Source organism: Penicillium waksmanii (assembly GCF_028829765.1).
Source record: "Penicillium waksmanii strain IBT 27052 chromosome Unknown utg000008l:1.0-5622682.0:1.0-5626561.0, whole genome shotgun sequence".
In the NCBI taxonomy this organism is placed as follows: domain Eukaryota; kingdom Fungi; phylum Ascomycota; class Eurotiomycetes; order Eurotiales; family Aspergillaceae; genus Penicillium; species Penicillium waksmanii.
The window spans coordinates 3,754,339-3,774,190 of NW_026643254.1; the positions used below are offsets into that span (position 1 = coordinate 3,754,339).

The 19,852-nt window shown below is 51.2% G+C and overlaps 8 protein-coding genes across 8 annotated transcripts; 2 read left to right on the top strand and 6 right to left on the bottom strand.

Moving 5' to 3' along the window:
- Positions 1 to 985: 985 nt before the first annotated feature.
- On the bottom strand, positions 986 to 3,534 carry creB (uncharacterized protein; the record flags this gene model as incomplete). The annotated part of the gene is made up of 4 exons (XM_057268972.1): positions 986 to 1,324; positions 1,410 to 3,137; positions 3,219 to 3,356; positions 3,505 to 3,534. The coding sequence occupies 4 exons, from the start codon at positions 3,532 to 3,534 to the stop codon at positions 986 to 988; spliced, it is 2,235 nt and encodes a 744-aa protein (XP_057119649.1).
- A 3,054-nt stretch (positions 3,535 to 6,588) lies between these two features.
- Positions 6,589 to 8,050, bottom strand: N7481_009754 (uncharacterized protein; the record flags this gene model as incomplete). Its single annotated transcript, XM_057268973.1, has 2 exons — positions 6,589 to 7,624; positions 7,686 to 8,050. The coding sequence occupies 2 exons, from the start codon at positions 8,048 to 8,050 to the stop codon at positions 6,589 to 6,591; spliced, it is 1,401 nt and encodes a 466-aa protein (XP_057119650.1).
- Positions 8,051 to 9,097: 1,047 nt separating this feature from the next.
- N7481_009755 (uncharacterized protein) lies at positions 9,098 to 9,517 on the top strand (the record flags this gene model as incomplete). The annotated part of the gene is made up of 1 exon (XM_057268974.1): positions 9,098 to 9,517. The coding sequence occupies one exon, from the start codon at positions 9,098 to 9,100 to the stop codon at positions 9,515 to 9,517; it is 420 nt and encodes a 139-aa protein (XP_057119651.1).
- A 393-nt stretch (positions 9,518 to 9,910) lies between these two features.
- Positions 9,911 to 11,741, top strand: N7481_009756 (histidine--tRNA ligase; the record flags this gene model as incomplete). The annotated part of the gene is made up of 2 exons (XM_057268975.1): positions 9,911 to 11,404; positions 11,460 to 11,741. 2 exons carry the CDS (start codon positions 9,911 to 9,913, stop codon positions 11,739 to 11,741), a joined length of 1,776 nt encoding a protein of 591 aa, XP_057119652.1.
- A 467-nt stretch (positions 11,742 to 12,208) lies between these two features.
- On the bottom strand, positions 12,209 to 13,798 carry N7481_009757 (putative ubiquinone biosynthesis monooxgenase (Coq6); the record flags this gene model as incomplete). Its single annotated transcript, XM_057268976.1, has 2 exons — positions 12,209 to 13,563; positions 13,627 to 13,798. 2 exons carry the CDS (start codon positions 13,796 to 13,798, stop codon positions 12,209 to 12,211), a joined length of 1,527 nt encoding a protein of 508 aa, XP_057119653.1.
- A 529-nt stretch (positions 13,799 to 14,327) lies between these two features.
- On the bottom strand, positions 14,328 to 15,383 carry N7481_009758 (uncharacterized protein; the record flags this gene model as incomplete). Its single annotated transcript, XM_057268977.1, has 1 exon — positions 14,328 to 15,383. One exon carries the CDS (start codon positions 15,381 to 15,383, stop codon positions 14,328 to 14,330), a length of 1,056 nt encoding a protein of 351 aa, XP_057119654.1.
- A 148-nt stretch (positions 15,384 to 15,531) lies between these two features.
- Positions 15,532 to 15,936, bottom strand: N7481_009759 (Sorting nexin-4; the record flags this gene model as incomplete). Its single annotated transcript, XM_057268978.1, has 1 exon — positions 15,532 to 15,936. One exon carries the CDS (start codon positions 15,934 to 15,936, stop codon positions 15,532 to 15,534), a length of 405 nt encoding a protein of 134 aa, XP_057119655.1.
- Positions 15,937 to 16,475: 539 nt separating this feature from the next.
- Positions 16,476 to 19,060, bottom strand: kexB (kexin kexB; the record flags this gene model as incomplete). The annotated part of the gene is made up of 2 exons (XM_057268979.1): positions 16,476 to 17,253; positions 17,313 to 19,060. The coding sequence occupies 2 exons, from the start codon at positions 19,058 to 19,060 to the stop codon at positions 16,476 to 16,478; spliced, it is 2,526 nt and encodes an 841-aa protein (XP_057119656.1).
- Between the last annotated feature and the right edge of the window lie 792 nt (positions 19,061 to 19,852).

Below are 19,852 nucleotides of genomic sequence, written 5' to 3' on the forward strand. Positions count from 1 at the left end.
ATACTCAAATCAACATCTTGGTGGCAGCGAATTTTCCGAAATAGTTCTACGTCCTGAGATACTGAGGTTATGCTGTTATTGGCCCGAAAGCCACTTTCTGGATTCACGAATATCAATCACTATTAGTTAACCTTTGCTTCTAGGCACCGCAGGTAGTAGATGAATTCGATTGCTACTCAGTGTCAATTCACAAACGTAAAATTCATGCTGCAAGAGCAGGTCTATATCTCAATTAAGATCCCCTGAACAGAACCGACATCTGCGTAGATAGCAAGAGGGTGGTAAATAAGAACCCCTGGCCCATGGAGATACCCTCGATTATGAGGGCAGGGCAACTTCATCCATTGTCTACATTCGAGGGAGGGGTACTACTTGGGACAAATTGAGTAATTTAAGCTTTGCAAATATGATAAGCTACTAGTATTGGCCACATTCACGATGCATGAGGTAGGTACCTGAAAGAAGTTGGCCAGGAAGGACATGCATCAACGCAAAAAAGAAGAAGGAAATCGCTCAAGGCTCAAGAGTCGAAAGCAAATGGGAAAACGCCAAATAGATCCCAATACCCATGCTTGCCAGCATTTGCAAAATCCGAAAAAGATAGAACGCCAGTTTTCACACCAAATAGAACAGACCCCGTTGGAGAAGGTATCATGTCGTCCAACATAATACAAAAATCAACAGCGATAAAAATAAATAGAAAGTAGTCGTAGGCACTTAAATCAGCCACAATTGAAAATTCAATCAAAATAGTCGAAGAAGACACAGCCGAGAATCTGTCTCGTAAAGGGGCAGACCACGGAAGAATAGGACAGAAGGGCGATGGTGCAGATAGTAAGAAATGTAATGATACATCCACGAGAAGCTTTGTGCAAGAAGCAATTTGCGCTCATATGTGCATGATAGTTAAGGGGTATCTCCGAAAGCTCGACTAAATGCCGACATGCAAGAAAACAGAATGTCGCCTGTAGTACAGAGTTGGAGCTCATGTCGTTCGTTTGAAGCTTAGTGATCTCCAACGGTGAGTATGACCGGTTTTCTCGGTCTTGTTTTCTTTCACCGGTGGTGGGCCTGTTCGGGAAGACATTTTGGGATTGTGGACGTTGTTTGTATCCTTGGTTGGCACGGCCGGCCGTTCAGGCTCGGTTTTGGTGGTGGTAGGAGAGCCAACAACAGGGGCGGCAACAGGGGCGGGAGCAGGAACAGGAGCAGGAGCGGCAGAAGTGGTGGTGGTAGTGGTGGTGGTGCTGGTGGTAGTGCTGGTGGGCGTTTCAGGTAATGGAATGGCTGCCAGATCTGAGGTCGATAACCTGGGCTCTTTATCCTTGCTCAGTCGTTGACTGAGATTCCGGCTCCCGCGCCTTAAAAAGCCGAACGATTTCTTAGGGGGAGCCATTCTCGGCCCCGACATCGTTCGCATCGGCTTTGCTTCTTTCGATAGCCATTCGAAATTCCTCAGCTTCACGCTGAGCCTCTAGTTGGCGTTGGTGATCGGCCTCTTTGCGGCGAATCTTTTCGGCCTTCTCCCTCTCTTTCTCCTCCGCCTTGAGACGTGCCTTTTCCTTCTTGGCGGCGACATCACTCTTCTTTGGGCTCAGGGGAAGTGGCTGCTCGTCAGGAATGGGAGGTAGAGGCGGCTGAACAGCTGGGGCCGGCGCGGCTTCCAACTCGGGACCTTCGTGGTGAGTGGGCATCATTTGGGGTGCTGTTGACGTCTTCTGGATAGGAGGAAGTCGGTTCTGATCATCGGAAGGCACCTGAGATGCGCTGTTGACGTGGACTAGGTTAGGTGACAAGGGGTATCCGTTGGTCTTAGTTGAATCTCCCGAATCGGTAGCCGCATTTGTCGATGCCTGGTCTTCCTGAGCTTGTTCCCGAAGAACGGCCTCAAGAGTGGTCTCTTGGTAGAAGAGAACATAGGCGCATGCAAGGCCAGGTCGATCCCCAAAGAAGTTCCGTACGTAGTTCTTATCCACCGGTTCCACGAGTTCATCATCAAAAAGCAGCCAACCCCGGTCCTCTGTTTTAATTATTGCAACGTAGTGGCCGTGATAAGGTCCGCCGCCAATATGAACGACTACCGCGTAGAGCTCATAGAGACGATCGGGGTCTTCCGCATCGTCGGTAGTGTTGAACAGTCGGAGATGGTAGGGATAGACAACGCGGTGGAACAACTTTTGTAGCCGTTGCAGATCTTCTGTATACTTAAAACGCTTCAGATGCAGTGCCAGCACCCGGGGTAGACGCTTGATCTTCATTCGTTTTTCGGCCTCCTGGAGACCGCCGCAGTTATCGCAGTGGAACTTATTACGCTCACAGAGCATCTCCTCAGCGGAAAACTTCCGAAGGCAGGATGTTACCGATGAGTGCTGCTCTAAATCCACCGAGAGATCTAAAAACACCTCATCGCGTTGCGAGACCTTCTCGCAGGTCAGGCACTTGGTCTCTGACGTCAAGGTTCCTTCAAAAAGTTCATGCACCCATCTTGTCGTATTCGGAGATTTCGAGCCGGTACTGGTCGTCAACATGCCTAGCGAATCTGCACTCTCGGATGGTGGAAGGGATTTCTCCGCGAAACTCTGCTTGGTGGCCTCTGCCTCCACATTGGACACCACCTCGTTCAGCAAGAGATTCAAAAACTCGTGCGCATCCTGGTGCATAGGTGTCCGGAACATTTCGTTTTCACGTCGTAGTACGTCCAGAAATTGTTGGGGGCGAATGATTCCGATTCGTGATTGACTTGCCACCAGCGACTCAAAGATATCTTTGAGCGAGGTGAACAAAGACTCCGACATGCCATAGCTGGGGGCGTTGTTCTTGAACTCGAGGATCGGCAGCGTCTGTAGAGCAACCTTCTTCTTATATTCCGGTGAATCCTTATCCTCCGGTTTCTGCGGCTGGTTGGGAGGAACTCCTGCGCCACGCGATGATGGTGTCGGGGCAGCGGCCTTTTGCTTCGCTGCCAGGGCCTCGGCCTCTAAATGTGCGTTGGGGTTCTGAAATCGCAAGTTTTGAGCGAGAGCAGCCTCGAGGCTTTCCAAGGGAGTGCGCTGTGGATAATTTATGACGGCTTCGCGGAAGGGGACGGAGTAGTAGAGACATTGAAGGATCGAATTGCAGTAACACGTATTTCCGTACTGGGAGGCGAATGAGTGTGAGATTGGGATTCCAAGGCTTATCCATAGTTCCGGGAATGAATTGAAGGGGAAATTTCTCACGTTTTCCATGCCAAAGAACTTGTCGCTGCCATCGCCACGAATCGGACCTAAATCTTGGAGCCTCTTCTCAAGCGGGGACATCTGCGGAGTCTGGGGGTCCTTCTTGACGGGGGCCGGGGCAGGCGTTGAGGTGGCGGCCTATTCAAATGGACGGTCAGTTTGGCCATTCGCGTCTGGAAGGGTCCCACGAGAGCGGCTTGGGGCTTGGGGATTGGGGAGCGAGGGCACATGGTCTGCTGTACCACCGCACAAGAGGGATGATGCTCGTCGGGAAGGGCGAACTTACCCCATTGGCCTTGGGCCGGAAGAGCTTCATAATGGTCGAATAGGCTCGTTTGTTGCAGCCCACTGCATGGAGCAGACAAAATTACCGATCGCAGGGAAGACCACACATAGAAAGGGGAGATGAGAGGTAGTAAAGAGAGGGAGGGAGAGAAGGAGAGAAGGAAGGGAGGGGAGATTGGGGAAGAGGGGCCGTGTCGAGGCTGACTGAGGGACTGAAGGTCGGGGCAGAATGAGGCCAGGAACGTTCGGCGGAGAGCGTCCGGGGAAATGCACGGAGGAGCAGAGAGAAGGGCCAGAACTCCCGAGAGGCCACAGTCCAAAGGTGAAAGTTTCCGGAAGTGACTTGAGTTGCAACTTGAAACGCAGGAACCGCAAGCGCAATGAGGAGGTAAAGGCGCGCAAGGGAAGGGATGTGGCGCAGGGCGGGAAGTTGGCAGTCTTGGTTGATGCTAACCTTAGGAAGATACTCCAGTACTAGTATTCCCTTGAGATTACCTTGGGATGGGAGATTTCGGGAATCGCCCCGACTTATCTTGTTCACCTACACCTACACCTACACCTATACCTACCACATTACATTACTCAGATTGGATGCCTGGACTACCTACCCTATGATTCGATGGCTACCTATTTCACGCAGACTGCAGCGGAATCATCCAGAAAGAAGTGAGCCCTCCGCACTTCTCAAAAGCCACGTGGAGTCCTAAGGCAGGTACTGGTCCAATCGCCGATTTTCTTGATCCGCGCGATTCCAACGACTCAAGAGTCAAGTCTGTGTGTGCACCGGCTATATCGGAGAAGGAGTGACCGGTTGTGCCCCCAACAAAGCCTGCACTGCGGAGAGTCCAGCCATTTCCTCTACTTCCATTGGTTCCATGGGTTCCATTGGTTTTCCTTCTTCTTCCCCCAGCGGAGCCCCCCCACGAAGACCATGGAACTTCCTCCTCATTTCAACCGGGACATACAGCATCTCCAGCGCTAACAGTGGAGGCCATGAACTCTACAAACCCACAACCGTTGTCCGGCCATTGGCCCATCCTGCCCTGCGCTCACGGGCCATGTGTCCGCCCCTCGCATGGCGTTCCACAACGCCCAATGATCATCCCCAGCGTGGGGAATTCCTCGCTGGTGGCGGTGGAGTCGGATTCCCCTCTCCAGTCTTGGTGGTCCTGGCCCCGGGTTACGCACCATCTACATCCGTACCTACGGATGTGTATCCTTGTCACTGCGGTGCTTGACTGCACCCTGGGGTAGAGATCTGATCATCGACATGCAAGGAAGTCGTGGGGATCAACCACACATACGAGGTTGTCCTGATGACCAAGCGGCCCGTGTCCTTGTCACCGGCGACTTTCCGAGCAACGACCTCCCCCCCCGGAAATGTGACAGTAGCGCGGTCCCGCAAGGAGCCTATTATTGACATTGACGCAAGCGGGCGCACACTAACCCACCGCCGGAGCCTAGTCCTGCATGCCCAGTCTCTATCGACCTACACTGATTGACTACCGACTGGGCAGGTCCTTAACCTCCGCCACTCCATGGGACCATCCGCAGGGATCTCTCCCAGATACCACACCATATCCAAGCGCCCCCATTTGGGGGCGAAGAAGTTCAAGCCTCTGTTAATTGGCGACTGGAGACAAAGGGAGTCACAGAGTGGCAACCAAGGCTAAATGGTGCATATACGGATACCACTCTACAGTATCAAGCGGTCTCGAACTTGAAGGGCATAGTACATACATCATAGTGGGGGCGGTTTTCTAGGTAGAAATCACCCGTCATAGACCCCCATCTCTACACCGTGCCCCTTCCCCCCTTTGGGCAGCTTGCAATCACGACGAGGCTCCACTTATATGATATCGGGGCGGAGCGCTACGGATTACTCTGTACTCGTACTGATTCAATAATCATCGTGGACACCTCGGGACTAGCTGTGCTCGCTTGTTAGACCCGATTCATGAATTGGGGTTGATGCATGACCGCAACTCGGCTGCAGCCACTCCGGTAAGCATATCTTGGTCGGGTTAAGTTTCCATAAGCTACCCTCGTCTATGTTGGCCGCTGGCGTATACCCCATTTGCTTTCTTGGAGGTGGTGAGCGATTATCATGCTCGATGCCTCTCAAGTGGCTGGCTTCTCACCCGCAAATAATTTGCCACCCTATTTGATCGAACTTCAATATACTTCATCTCGGCGGCCAGTGCTCTCGTAAGCCACGACGCTGGCTTTAGGTGTTTGCCTCTCAGGTATGTACTGTACTAGCCGATGAGTGCTCGGGGGTGGGGTGCTTTTTTCTTGGCCTATCAACCTGGACAGAACAAGCCATGATCAGCAGGGTTGTGGCTTAACTGGGCCTATACTTGAGTGGCTGGTCAAGCTCGCATCCTTCCCAGGTGTCCAAGAGCTTGTCTGCTGTGTTTCAAGTATCTTGCTTATGTTTCGTTGTTGTGTGAAGTAGACTGGCGCAGCAGCTCCCCGGTCGCCCAGGTGCTCCACTTCAGCTTCTTGATCATTTACCCTCCAAATATTACTATTGAAATCATAAAGAAGAACTCGATCAATTAATTAATTCCAAGAATTATGACAAGGGAAAAAAAGACATCATCCCCCGCCCGCCCCTCTGTCGCCTCGACTGCTGCATAGCCAAGAGATCGCCACATAGCCGGCACCACTCCCAAATGGCCCTTTGGGAGTAGCTGGCAGTGGGAATTAACTACCGGCAAGGACTTTGCAAAAACTCTTCACCTAGCTCCTGCCCTAGTATTGATATCTGGACAGCGGAATCGATACTTTTGGCTGATGTCGTAAGTTTGGTCAAATCATACAGTACCTTGTCAACTTCAGGATAGATCCATGCGTCTCCGCTACGCGCGAACTCATGGAATCTAGCCTCCTGGGGCTTATTAAAGGCCACGGGGAATAGAATATTCATCATTTCATTTGATTTGCTAGAAACAATCTTTCGTCTTTACATCATTCTGTAGTACATATTGAATCTACAATGGTGATATCGGGTTTTGCCGGCCTCGGGAATTAATTCAATTTCAAATGGCATTCTATGAGAAGCCCTAGACGTCCAAGGGTCTCACCAAGGGATAACATATTCCCTCCAATGCTCTTCAGTGTCGGCCTCTTTGAACTTCTCAATGCCACCGGCAACGCCGTCTTCACCCACTAGCCAATCACCCATTTCCACTCGTTCCGCCCAATTCTCCAACACTTTGTGTAGATATGAGCTACGTGAATCCCAAGGTAAATATCCACTATATCCACTGAATAAGTCCATCTGGTATAGTTGATCAGGCTCACCGCACCAAGCTCGAGGTTTGAATGGAACGCCATTGCTACTTCGAGCGAATCCGTTGCTGCCAATGTTGAATGGCAAAAGAAGTCGACTTTGGTTGCCAGAATCCCAATCGAAATCGTTGTCGGTGGGTTCAAGGTATAAACCAGAGGGGATGTTCTCAGCATTTCCGTCAGGAAACCAGGGCCGGGTCCAGGGTGACTTGTTCTCTCCATCCCCACGGAAAAGAAGTAGAGGGAAATGGGCTTCCGGCTGAGCAGTACTAAACCGGTCTGGAATCAGTTCATTGAAGCGGCGATCAGCAAGTGGCTGATTTATCAATTCGATCGGATCTTGGACTCGGATGCCGGGGGCAATATAGCGAAAATTGAGTTGTCTGACGGGAAGAGCTGATAGAAAGCACCTGGCAAATGAATCCACTTCTATGAACGACGCTTCAACGACTGATTCGGAGTATGGGAGAGTTATTCCTTCGAAGTTTGGATCTTCTCGGCCACGGTCATGTGTCGAACTGGGAGGAAGCCGAATCTCAATAGCATCAAGAAGACGGGTAAAAGCACTGACAGCCCTCTCAACATCCATTGGGGTATGATGGTGGATCTCCCAAGGAAATACTCCGCGTCCAAACTTACCACCATTGGCACCTCTCAATCTTTTTTGACGATCTGAGTATGTTGTTATTTTGCCCTCGTTGATCATGTCTAGATAGGCTTGCAGAATATGTTGTAATGGTAGCCAGGGCCACCGTTCCCTATCAAAACAGATCAGATCTTCCCAGTCTGGAACAAAGGAAGCGAGTTCAGTTTCTTGATCGAATCTATTTGGCTTATGAGTTCTTCTCTCTCGTGAATTATCTTGAAGTATAATAGGAATCTCACAGTATGCCGACTTCTTCAACACTCTTCGTGCCTGTCGAGGGATACAGCCACACATAACGATCACCCCTCGATCTGAGAAAAGTGTCTGGGCTAAAGATTTCATATTTCCCATGGAGCGCCATGAGGTAATAAAAAAGATGGAAGTCTGAATCGGTGTCAAAATTGAATGCTCTTGCCGACCGCAGGAACCTGATCAGGCTCGGCTTTAGGCGAGACGCAAGATCGAATGGAATCGGGGACGACTCTTCCCACCAGGTCTTGGACGGAAGAGAAGCGACATCCCATCCCGCACCAATCCATGCATGTTCAAGAATCTGGTTGTGAAGCTGGGCCGATAACTGGGGGTCAAACACAGCCTTTAGCATCTTGGCTGGACGGGAAGTAGATCACAAGAGGTGCATCACAAGGTGCACAAACGCTCAGAACGCGTATATATTCTTGGAATTTCAATGAGTGATATGTCAAAAAACAGGTGATATGATGGGTGCAATAAAGAAGTGTAGATATGGCAAGAAGAGGATGGAGGGCGAAATATCAAATCTACGGAGCGAGAGGGGTCCCGAAGAAGCTAGACTAAAAGTACTAGAACTAGCTCAGAGAGGCAATCCCTCCCTCTGCTAATTGCCCTATGACTAACTCAAACATTTTCTCTTAGTTCCAAGTTCTTTGGGCCGAGTTGTTGAGGAGAGAGAAGAGGCATGGAACGAAGTAGTATACAGGAAGAAGTTATCTAGCGAGAGTGGATGGGCTGGCACCCAGCTACTGCTATGTGCAGCCTCAGGCTCCAACACTTCTCTGGATGAATTGTGTCTAGAATCGCGGCATAGGCAGTGTAAAAGGCAAACTTGGAGAACTCCGCCCTGTTTTGAAGTTTCAGGTTGTAAAAATACCCACAAACCGCCCAGCCTACTAGATCTATATATATATATCTAGGTAGTACGGAGCTGTAGTCATCCTCCATACTGGCCTAACTAATTCAAGTCGCTGATATTGCAATACATATCTTGTTTTTGCTTTGTGCCGGGTGCAGTGTCAGTCTAAAAAATGCAATTGTAATGACCGGGGTAGTGTTGCGTTGGCATACATAAAGCATGGCAGGTTTGGTAAAGGGGCTACCACCTTGCTTGTATAACAACCCTGGCATTGAAAAATCTCATTCCACCTGCATGTTAGCTCATTAATGGTGCATGGGTGTGTATAAACAGGGCACAGCGCAGTGCCCAGGAGATGAGGCTGAAACAATGCAGCCAAGACTCGGATCAGCCCGAGGTACGAGTAACATATATTACCCTAGTAGTTCGGTAGTCATTTTACCCCGAAGTATCCAATATCGACTATCATCAATACCTCTCTAGGCTTTGAATAGACTGGGAACCCCTGATACTATAGAAAAATTATTTTTGGGGTGTACCATGGGCGGACCAAAGAACTTGAACTTCACAATTAATCGCCGTCAGAGGGATAAGTTGAACGGTGAAGATGCCGTCAGCAAGCCCGAGCCTCATAACCGCCAAGTGCAAGGAATATCCAAATACTTGATTGCTTTGTGCTCCAGCGTCAAATGCCTACGATTTCGCAGAGAGAAGCGGACTGCGCAGTCTGTCCAGGATGACTCAAGCCACTGGACGGACGGACTTTTACTGCGAGCTAAGGGGTTCGCTGTCATCTTTCTGATCAATATGGCTTTCATAGCTGTCGCGATCGGCCTATTAAAAAAATACGACGACGACCGGGGCTTTCTGAATGGAGCCGTGATCTATGAAGGTAGCTGTACATTGACTAAGAGATGGTCGACAGCACTTCATCTGATCATTAACATTCTGAGCACATGAATGCTCGCTATGAGTACTTACTGTATGCAAGTACTTGTCGCTCCTACTTGACAGGATATAGACGAACATCATGCACGGAAGCGATGGCTTGATATCGGATATATCAGCTAGCGACATATTCTAGTATTGGATAAATATCGCTTAGCACTGTTGATGATCTTGGCAGTCACGGCCATCACATTTCACTTGATGTAAGCTTTGAAAGGAGGTGACCTTGGAATCGAAATACACGCCATGTACCATCTATAAATGAATGCGCTTAGATCGCCATTTGGACAGTGCATCGCGATGTGACGGAAAAACCCTCGGAAAAACACACCTCAAACAGAAAGAAGCCCCGTTCGTCACAAATCGTGCAACGTCGACTCGCTCGCCCTGAATTGCGCGCCTTTTATGCCGTCCCTTGCTAGAAGTCTGCGCTCGACACGAAGAGCAATTGCTAACAATTTCGGAGCTGGCAGCTGTCGTCTGACTCATTACACTTTGCCTGCCCAAGCGCTGCTGCATGCGACCTCGAATCAAATTTATCCCCGTGCCCCCACCATCCCCCACCATCAAAACCACCCCCGCCGCACTCGTTACTTTTCGTCAATCCCTCACTCCGATTCGATCGACACAATGGGCAAGGATAAGAGTTCTTTCAACCTCAAAACCCCCAAGGGGACGAAGGATTGGGCGGGAAGCGATGCGATCCTGAGAGACAAAATCTTTTCGACAATTTCATCTGTGTTCAAGCGTCACGGCGGCACTGCCCTCGATACCCCCGTCTTTGAACTGCGCGAGATCCTGGCTGGAAAGTATGGCGAGGACTCCAAGCTCATCTACGACCTCCAGGACCAGGGTGGCGAGATCTGTTCCTTGAGATATGACCTTACTGTGCCATTCGCCCGGTGGCTTGCCATGAACCCCGATATCCGCAGCATCAAGCGCTACCACATCGCCAAGGTCTACCGCCGTGACCAACCTGCCATCAGCAAGGGCCGCATGCGCGAGTTCTACCAGTGCGACTTCGATATCGCCGGTACCTTTGACGCCATGGTGCCGGATGCGGAGGTGCTGCGCATTGTGAGCGAAGTGTTTGAGGAGCTGGGATGGAATGGCCGGTACACAATTAAGATCAACCACCGCAAGATCCTGGACGGTGTCTTCGCTGTGTGTGGTGTTCCCGAGGACAAGATTCGGCCGATCTCGAGTGCTGTTGATAAGCTGGACAAGATGCCATGGGCGGACGTGCGCAAGGAGATGGTTGATGATAAGGGCCTTGATGGTGCTATTGCGGATCGTATTGAGACCTATGTCATGCACAAGGGTGGTCGGGAGCTGCTGGACCGTCTGCTGCAAGACGAGGCCCTCAATGCTAATGAGTCTGCCAAGGCCGGTCTGACCGATATGGCTCTGATGATGGATTACCTTGAGGCCTTTAACTGTCTCGATAAGATCTCTTTCGACATGTCTCTGGCACGTGGCTTGGATTATTATACTGGTGTGATCTATGAGGTTGTTACTGAAGGCTCCGCCCCCGCTCTGCAGGCTGATTCCGCGGAGGCCCAAAAGCCACAAAAGCCCTCTAAGAAGAAGGCTTCCGAGGACGATGACCGATCCAATGACCCCACTCTTGGTGTTGGTAGTGTCGCCGCTGGTGGTCGTTATGATAACCTGGTGGGCATGTTCCTGCCCAAGGCTCAGATTCCCTGTGTTGGTATCTCCTTCGGCGTGGACCGCATTTTCTCCATCACCAAGGCGCGCCTCGAGCGTGAGCAGGCCGCCCAAGCTCTCCGTCGGAGTGAAGTTGACGTTTACGTCATGGCTATTGGCGGCAAGGGCTTCAACGGTATGCTCAAGGAGCGTATGGAGATGTGCCAGAAGCTCTGGAGTGCCGACATTAAGGTAATCACTGTTTGCATTCGTACCATTTAGAACCAACATACTAACATCTGCCTAGGCTGAGTTCAACTACAAGCTGAAGCCCAAGCTTCAGCAACAATTCAAGGCTGCCGAGGACGGTGGCATTCCCTTCGGCCTCATTCTGGGCGAGAGCGAGCTGGCCGAGGGCAAGGTCCGTATCAAGGAGCTGGGTCTCAAGCTTCCCGACGGCCACCCTGAGAAGGACGGTGTCGATATTGAGCTGGCCTCTTTGATTCCCGAGCTCAAGGCCCGCCTCGAAAAGAAACAGTCCGGCTCTGTCGTCAGCCTGGCGCAACAGCTTCAGGGTGCGCAGGTTTAAATCATCAAGAAACGGAATCAGCAACTAAAAGCGCGGAAGGAGGCGTTTTATCTCTTTTATCGGTTCATTTACAATTTGGTCATGGCTAGCATTACCCTTCTAACTAAAACATAGACCCACTCACTAGTACATTGATTTCCTGCATTCAAGGCCTCTGTTTATCTAACTACACACCGGATCATATAAAGCATATGCTGTGTTTTTGTTTCAAGGCAAAAGTCTTTAGGCTGCGCATATTGATATCAAGGAGTACCGACATGAATGAGCATTCAGAAATATTTGCATTTTCTTATCTAAAACAACGAAGCCGAATCCAGCATATAGTGCTACTAGAAATATTCACTATCTGGACCAAAGCTCAAACAGATCTAGAAGAACCTTGGAATCTTGGAAATATTCATATTCGCGCTTACATTTGGACAACAAGGAAACTAGATGTACAGTATAGCAATACAGCAGAAGGAAGCCTAGTAACCCTCCGCATTCTTCATCAGGAAAGACTTGACGAAAGGCAATCGATCGATCACATCCAAGCCCAGGCTGCGCGCCCAGGTGATAGGTCCCCGGCCGGGAATAGTATACATCTTGTGCAGCAAATCACAAGCGCCGCCGATCTTAGCATTAGGCAGGTATCGCTCGGAAGAGTAACGCTCAAGAGTGAGAAGATCGCCGATATCCATACCGTGCGAAACGGCATACTCGATCGTCCGTGAAAGAGCAGCTACGTCTGCCATGCCGAGGTTCAGACCTTGGCCTGCGAGCGGGTGGATGACGTGTGCAGCGTCTCCGACCAGCGCAACGCGCGGCGAGATATATTGCGAGGCGTGGCGGAAACGAAGGGGGAATGAGGCGACGGTTCCTTCTTGGACGCCGATGGCGGAGGGTGGGATTTGTGATTGATTAGGGGTGTGCTGGAGACGCCAGATGAGCTCGTCTTCGTGGGAGAATTGATCTGAGGATCGCTCCATGCCCACCATGTAAGTGAGGTCGGTCATGGAGAGGCGGAAGGCGGCGTTGACCATCGCCAGGAAAGCGGGGGTTGAGAGGGATTTGAGGTAGGCCGCATTCTCAGGTGTCGTTGACCAGACGAGGGTAGCGTGGTTGTTTGGCAGGGGAAGGAGAGCGATAGGGCCACCAAGAGCAGGCAGGAAGCGCTGGTAGGCTGTGCGCATATTGGCTGGGAAAGATGGCTTGTCTGGGTTGCCGAGGGCAAGAGTTGCGACGATGCCGTGTCGGTTATAATCCCATCCTTGTGTACTAATATCTGCGAATGACCGGACAGGGCTGTTGATTCCATCGGCTCCAACTAGCAGTCTCGCAGCAATTCGAGTTGGGGACTGCGCTTGGGCGCCTGGTGCAGTGGGCGCAACGGATATTATGGGCCAGGCGGATAGGTCAGGCCCTTCGCTTTGAAGATCGGATCCATTCTCAATTGAGGCAACCGTAGTGTTGGAAAAGAGAGTAAGGTTTTCGTCGCCTGAAGCCTCAATGCGCGATAGTAGACCGCGTACGAGATTGGCGTTTTCTGTCATCGTAGCGACGGTGCGCATTTCTTCGAATGGTGATGTTTCCGTCGACCAGTCAAACGATATGCGTGAGCCCGTCTCCCCATCCCACACTTGCATGTCCTGGTATTGCTGTACTCGGTCGACATCGAGATGTTCCCATGCTTTAATCTTGCGCAAGAACTCAACGGTCGAGGGTGTCAAACTGCTAACTCGATTGGAGAACTGGGTTGAATCGAGGTTCCAGCTGCGGGCCTTGCGGAGATCTTGGCTTTCGACGAGGGCGACTTTCAACTTTGAGGTGACGGGGGAAGCTCCTGAAACAATAGAATATTAGCATCGGTTCTTAGGATCTGGCATTGGAGGGTTGCATGACGTACGAAGCGCCGCCAGAAGTCCTAGGCCCGCCGGGCCACCACCAACGCAGACCACGTCGTAGATCTCGGGTGTTTGGCTCGAATTGGTCCCGAATCGACGTCGACCGGCTCCGATTCCATTGCGACATGAATGGCAAACATACGGCCGCAGAGCGGCTCTGGAAATTGAACGCATTGTGTTTGACTTTGGCATGAAGTAGATCGGATGATCAAGATGTTGAAGTCAACCCATGTGCCGAGCAACTGGTCACGTGAGTGGAACATCCCCAAAGAAGTATAGATAAAGATATAGAGCATGTAGATCGCGCCCAGAAAAGCTCTGTATATACATATTCGGACGATAATTTGATGAGCTCTAGTTATAGAGATAAGGCTGCTAGTAGGATTATAGCAGTGGAAGTAAGGTTATTAGTGCTGTTACCCGTCTCACTGAATTATGATGCAAGTTAGTATCGCGATATCTACAATTGTAGGTCCAACCCTACTAGACACTGTATACGAGGTCCAAAAGTAATTTGAGTTTATCGGTTCTTATAGATTCGACGAAACCACCAAGCTTAGACGTTATACAATTAAAGCCATGGTGTCGCCTCGAGAGAAAAGCAATGGTAGCATTGCGGGTATGAAATGCAATGACAAGCTAGCCAAGTAAATAGGACCAAACTACACCGAATCCATCCCAGAGTCATTGTCATGAATCAGCGTCACCGCCCACCTAATACTGGATCGGCGTCCAGGTCGAAATCAGCATCACCTTCCATCTCCGCAATGAATCGTTCCCAGGTTGAAAGGACGCCTTGGTAGAATTCGATATGCGAGTCGGCAAAACTGCCGAGGGAGTCGCGGAACTCCACGGCCTTTATGCGCTCGAAATCTGCCACTTCACGCACGACTTCCTCGTCAAACATCTCCGAAGTAGTCTTTGCCGACTCTACTTCGCGGGTAAGTTCATCAATGCGGAGCTCAAGCTTGCGAACACGTTCCCGGCGGGATTGTTCGTGGTCAACTCCGCGCATGTCTTCCATCTTCGATCGAATGAAGGAGGCTGGTGAGGAGGTGAGAGGGTTGGATGCATAGTAGGCGGCTGGGTTGCTGGCAAGTGAGTCGCGTTCAGCCACAGCCTTGTTACGGTAATCGACGAGAGCTTCGAAGTCAAGCTGCTTTTGTTCGCGAGTCTTGAGAAGAGTCTTGACAGACATGATGTAGGCATCCATATCGCGCAGCGAACCCAAATAATTCTGATCGGTGTGATCCTTTAATCCACGCACCCCACGAGCGGTCTCTTCCACGGAAGCCGCGAACACCTGCAACGGCATCTCCACCGCCGGCTCGAGAGGAACGAGTTTGCGGAACTGCGTCGCTAGCTCTGTGTAATCAGTCTCCAGGTCGGACTCTCGCCGCGCGACCCGCGCCACGGTCTTTTCCACATGCGAAAGATCTTCGTCCAGCTTATCGGCCTTTTCCTTGACCTCGATGAAGCGCTGATCCGGCTTGTGGACCTTGGTGAACGCGTTGACGAAGCTGTCTGTGAAATTATCAAAGATGCCCGTACTCGCATTGTCTGTGGTGGCATTCACGGTGGTGCGGTTACCATGCAGCCTTACATGGGCATTCCAGTCCGGCGATTCCAGGAAGATGATGAGAAGAGGTGCTCGACGAAGTACTGGGTGCAGGGTCAAGCGTTTTAGAAATCGATGCAACGACCAAGCTCGTCGTGTAGTGAATTCCGGACCGAACCGGTCTCCTCGGACGTACTCCATCTTGTGTTTGTCTGGGAGTGGGGGGACGGCGCATGCTGGGTATTCGCGGTAGAGGGTCTTATACAGAAAATAGAAATCTGTAAATCGTCGTCGTACGCTAAATTCGGATTTCTGGAATGACTTGAAATCGGTCTGTAAAGCCATGATATTAGAAGTGAACTGTATGCGACATTGATGGGGGCTCCCGAGGTGCACAGGCAGCAGTGCCGCTTCGCACATCGCAGATTTCTTGTAATCCCCACGAGGGGCCAGTACTCACACTCGTTGTAACCAAGTACGAAATGTATGTATCTTTTGTGCCTTCATTCTCTTTGAGAGGTGTATCAACTCTGCACTCGAGCACACCGTCTCCGATGCCAGCCAGGTCGACGGCGTCGGCCAGCGCGCCAGCCTGGGGCTCTTCGTGAGCTGAGCTCATCCTTCGCTTGCCATTGGTGTCATGATCAAAGGTCGGTGGTGCTTCTGCGTCTGTTCCGGAAGTTGTCGGTCGCGAGACATCGCTGTCTGCATCGTGTTTCCAGGAGACGCTGTCGAAGTCGTCGTGTTGATCCATCGCGGGGGAAGGGCGGTCGGTCAACCGTGGTCGCCCGACGGAAATGTCTTGATGATCAACGTCAAAGAGCAAAAGTAACGAGGTATCGAGGATTAGAAGGATCGGAGGTGATGGGGGAACGCAAAATGGGGGGGCGGAGGTGGAGGCGGGAGGAGCTGGGAAGCTGGTGATCGTCGAACCCCAAGGCGGAGTCCCGAGTGCGGCACCGTCGTCATCGGAGGGGTGGCTACCATAGATACAAGGTTAGGTGTTTGGTACAGCTTATATTGTGCAAAGTTTGAGTATGTAAGGTTTGATTTACGGAATGAAAAGAGTGTATTGTGGGAAGGGATCCTTTGATTCTTCTCTTCATTATGCACAGAATGCTTTTTGCATTCCTTTCGTGGTAAGATGTACATGGACGCCAGGCAGCCGATCCGATCTAATCCCCAAACACAAACATAAACACGGACTTGCCCTAGTTCAATATGTCCCCATATAACATAAATGACACAGCCCAGACCCAATGCAAAGAAATGCACGACAACAGAAAAATCACACTACTTCTTTTCCGACAAGAGATGGCTACCGGGCGAGTCGTCTTCGCCCTCACCATCCTTCTCAGAGATCCTGGTTAGCCCATCACGATAAGGCTCATCGTCATCATCTTCGCTAAACAGCTCTTCGTCGCTTTCGCCAGCAAATGCGTTATACAGTTCACCACCGCGGCGCTGGGTTCGACCAGCGCCACCGGCCATCGGATGCATCTCATCCTCATCCTCAATAATTTCAAAATCGTAGTCATCCTGAGCGCTGGTGCGACGACGCTTGACGCGTTGGAGCTGGAAGTAGACACCCAAACCAATGAAGAAAACAATAATCATGGCCAAAGACGCATAAATCCAGACTTGAGTCCTCTTCGAAGCACCAAATGAAGGCAAGAAGTGGGCCAATTTGCTGTCCGAGGCGGCAGTGGAAGTAGGAGTCGCGCTTGCGGTTGTGCTGGCAGCATCAGTCTCAGTAGCATCCAACTCTACCGCGGGGTATGCCTCGCTCGATTGGGAAGGCTTCTGGTTGATAGGCCTGTCATGATGGTCGTCAGGATTTGTGGGAGTAGCGGTCTTCGTCGGCCCAGGTTGAACAGAGGTTGTCGCCACATGGGCTTCCTCGTATGGGTGGTCATGGTCATGGTCATCGGGCAATGGGTGAAGGGGCTGATCGGTTCCATCGATAGCCTCTCCCCAGAGATTGAGTCTCCAGTCGACGAACTGACCGCTGTGCTCATTGACAATGGTATCCTTGACAATGACTGACCATTCGCCCAAAGGTGACTCGCCCCTAAAATCCAGGTTAGTCGTTTAGTTAAAGGGAGATAGAGACAGAAGATGAAAACATACCAGTGAGCAACGGTCATAAATGTCCAGTCCTCATATCCAGATTTTACATCATCGTATTTGCGGGTAACACTGAGATGGCTGACAATTCCACTGGGACTGCGCAGTTCCACGCTTAGGTCACCGCGACGAGTGTGGTTGACATTCATTGTTACCGTCACGTGCTCGACTCGGGCAAAGTTGGCATCTTTCATTTGATCGCCAGTCACTGTGTACCGACTGATTAATCCCTGGGAACCCTGAGGGATGTCATTGTGAACACGCAGCCAGGGCGAGTGGTACCAGGCCTGAGGCTTCACAAGTTCCCAGTCGCGAGCCTTTTGAACCAACGCATAGGAATCGACCTTTCCAAAGCCCCAATCGTGGCTAAAGATGCGGCCAGAGGGAGACTTCTGCCAGCTTCCATCATCCTCATGGACCGGGACAGCAGTCTCTACCATCAGATATTGGATATCACGCCATGTGAGGTCGGGCCGAACACTGAGGGCAAGAGCGATAGAGCCTGCGGCGAGTGGACCAGCCGCAGAGGTACCACCGTGCCCGGAGTAGCATTGGTTGGTACCAACGTCAGTTGTGTGGATCGCGCTGCTGCCTCCGCTGCTATACGCAACCACCAGCTGGGCCGAGCATGACTCGGAATACGTTGGGTGGTCTCCGTTTCGGTCGATGGCACCGACCGTGACGCTGTAAATACTGTTGGTGTACCCGTCGAAGTTGCAATTATCATCATATGTCGCACCGTTGCCGGCCGCAAACACAAAGACCGAGCCTTTTCCATCCCGACCCTTCTGCACACCATTGACCATTGCTCGTTTGATAAGCATTCCTGGGGCGTCCATAGTTTTGCCGTCATCCATGGGGCCCCAAGAGCAGGAGTAGATGTCGTTATGTTGGTATTTGTAATTGATGGATGCCGCTTCATCCTCATCCGAAATCGCGGCGGACAGAATTCGAATGCCCGCAATCCTGCTGCCGTACGCCACGCCAACTCCACACACATCATTCTTCGCAGCAGCGATTTCTCCCGAGCAGCGGGTGCCGTGCTTGTCGTCGGAAAGAACAGGGCGTGGCTCCGGAGAACCCGCGTTGTAATCCCATGAGCCCTCGGCGAAGTAGTTGGGCTTGAGGTCATTGCTATACATGTCTAACCCATCGTCGACGACGGCCGTCACTACACCGTCACCTGTCACGCCCTCGAGCCAGAGGCCTGTGACATTGAGATCATGGCCCGGTTGAAGGGGATTGAAAAGGTGCCACTGATCCTTGAAGATGGGATCGGTGATTCCCAAGGTATGCATGATTTCGGATTGGGCTTCAGAAGGTTTGATTTGACTCTCTGCTGCAAATCGACGATCGACTTTGGGCATGGGAGGTGGGATGCGCTTGTGTAGTCGTTGCCTTGGGCGGGCAAGCTGCTCCGACCATAGAATACCATCTAGAGGGTCGGCACTTCGGGCAGAAATCACGGGCTCTCCTCGTCGCCGAAGGTTTCGCTTCGATCGGAGTCCGTTTAGGAGGGCATTGAAATCGTCGCTTTGTTCTCTGGGGAGCGAGAAGGTATGGTGGCCGGCCAGTTCACCGATTTGGCCTTCATGTCGTGCACCGAGGGCGTCTGCGATATGGGAGGGAGGGGTATCATCGTCGAGATGGAGAGCGAAAAACTCGCGGGATTCGATGGCGCGAGGGTGAACGTTGGCGGAGGCTGCGCCGGCGAGGCTCAAGGCCACAGCGATGGCGCTGGCGACACGCATGATGAATGGGGTGGGTGGAAGCACTCGCTCTTCACGAAGACGAGTAAGGGATCAAAGGCGCAGCTGCCATGAACAATATCCGGTTTCTTTCAAAGACAAAAGAAATGCGTACCCTAGAGAAAGGGGAGGTTGGAAGGGGGAGAAGATGGGGGCAGTGGCGAGCAGAGTTGAGTTGAGTTCGAGTTGCGTTGAGGGAGAATAGGAGGATCGTCGGGGGGGCCACTCAGTAATAACACGGGACGCTGATGATCCAGCATATGCAGCCCCGTTTCTGTAGGTTTTTGTCTTTGGTTCTGAGGATAGCTGGCCAGATTGGTATTGACCAGGGGTGTTCCAGCTAGAGACAAAGAGGTAGCAGAGAAGAGACAAGAGAGACTACGGTCGCGGCCTTGCCTTGGCTTACGTAGCGAGTTCATTGGCCAACTTCGTATTGGGCGTCTAGAAATAGTAACAGCGAGAGTTGTTGAGTTAATGGAGTACGAGTGCGAGTATTGTACATGATATACATTAGGCAGGACACCACTAGCCTGCGAGTCCTTGCATGAGCATTGTGCCTTGGAGCTCCACTGGTCTAGAAGTATACGAGTGTCAGGTAGATGTATACGGCGTGGTTAGAGTGCGGATACGGAGACGGAGTACATAGTAGACATAGAAGACATAGTAAATAAACTACTCTCCTCTGCATCTGGAACATGTCAGAATTTACTTCCATTTTTTTAATTTGTCTTTTCTTATTTTACTACTGTACTCCGTAGGAGAAGTATTCTCCAGTAAATCTCCAATTACACACGT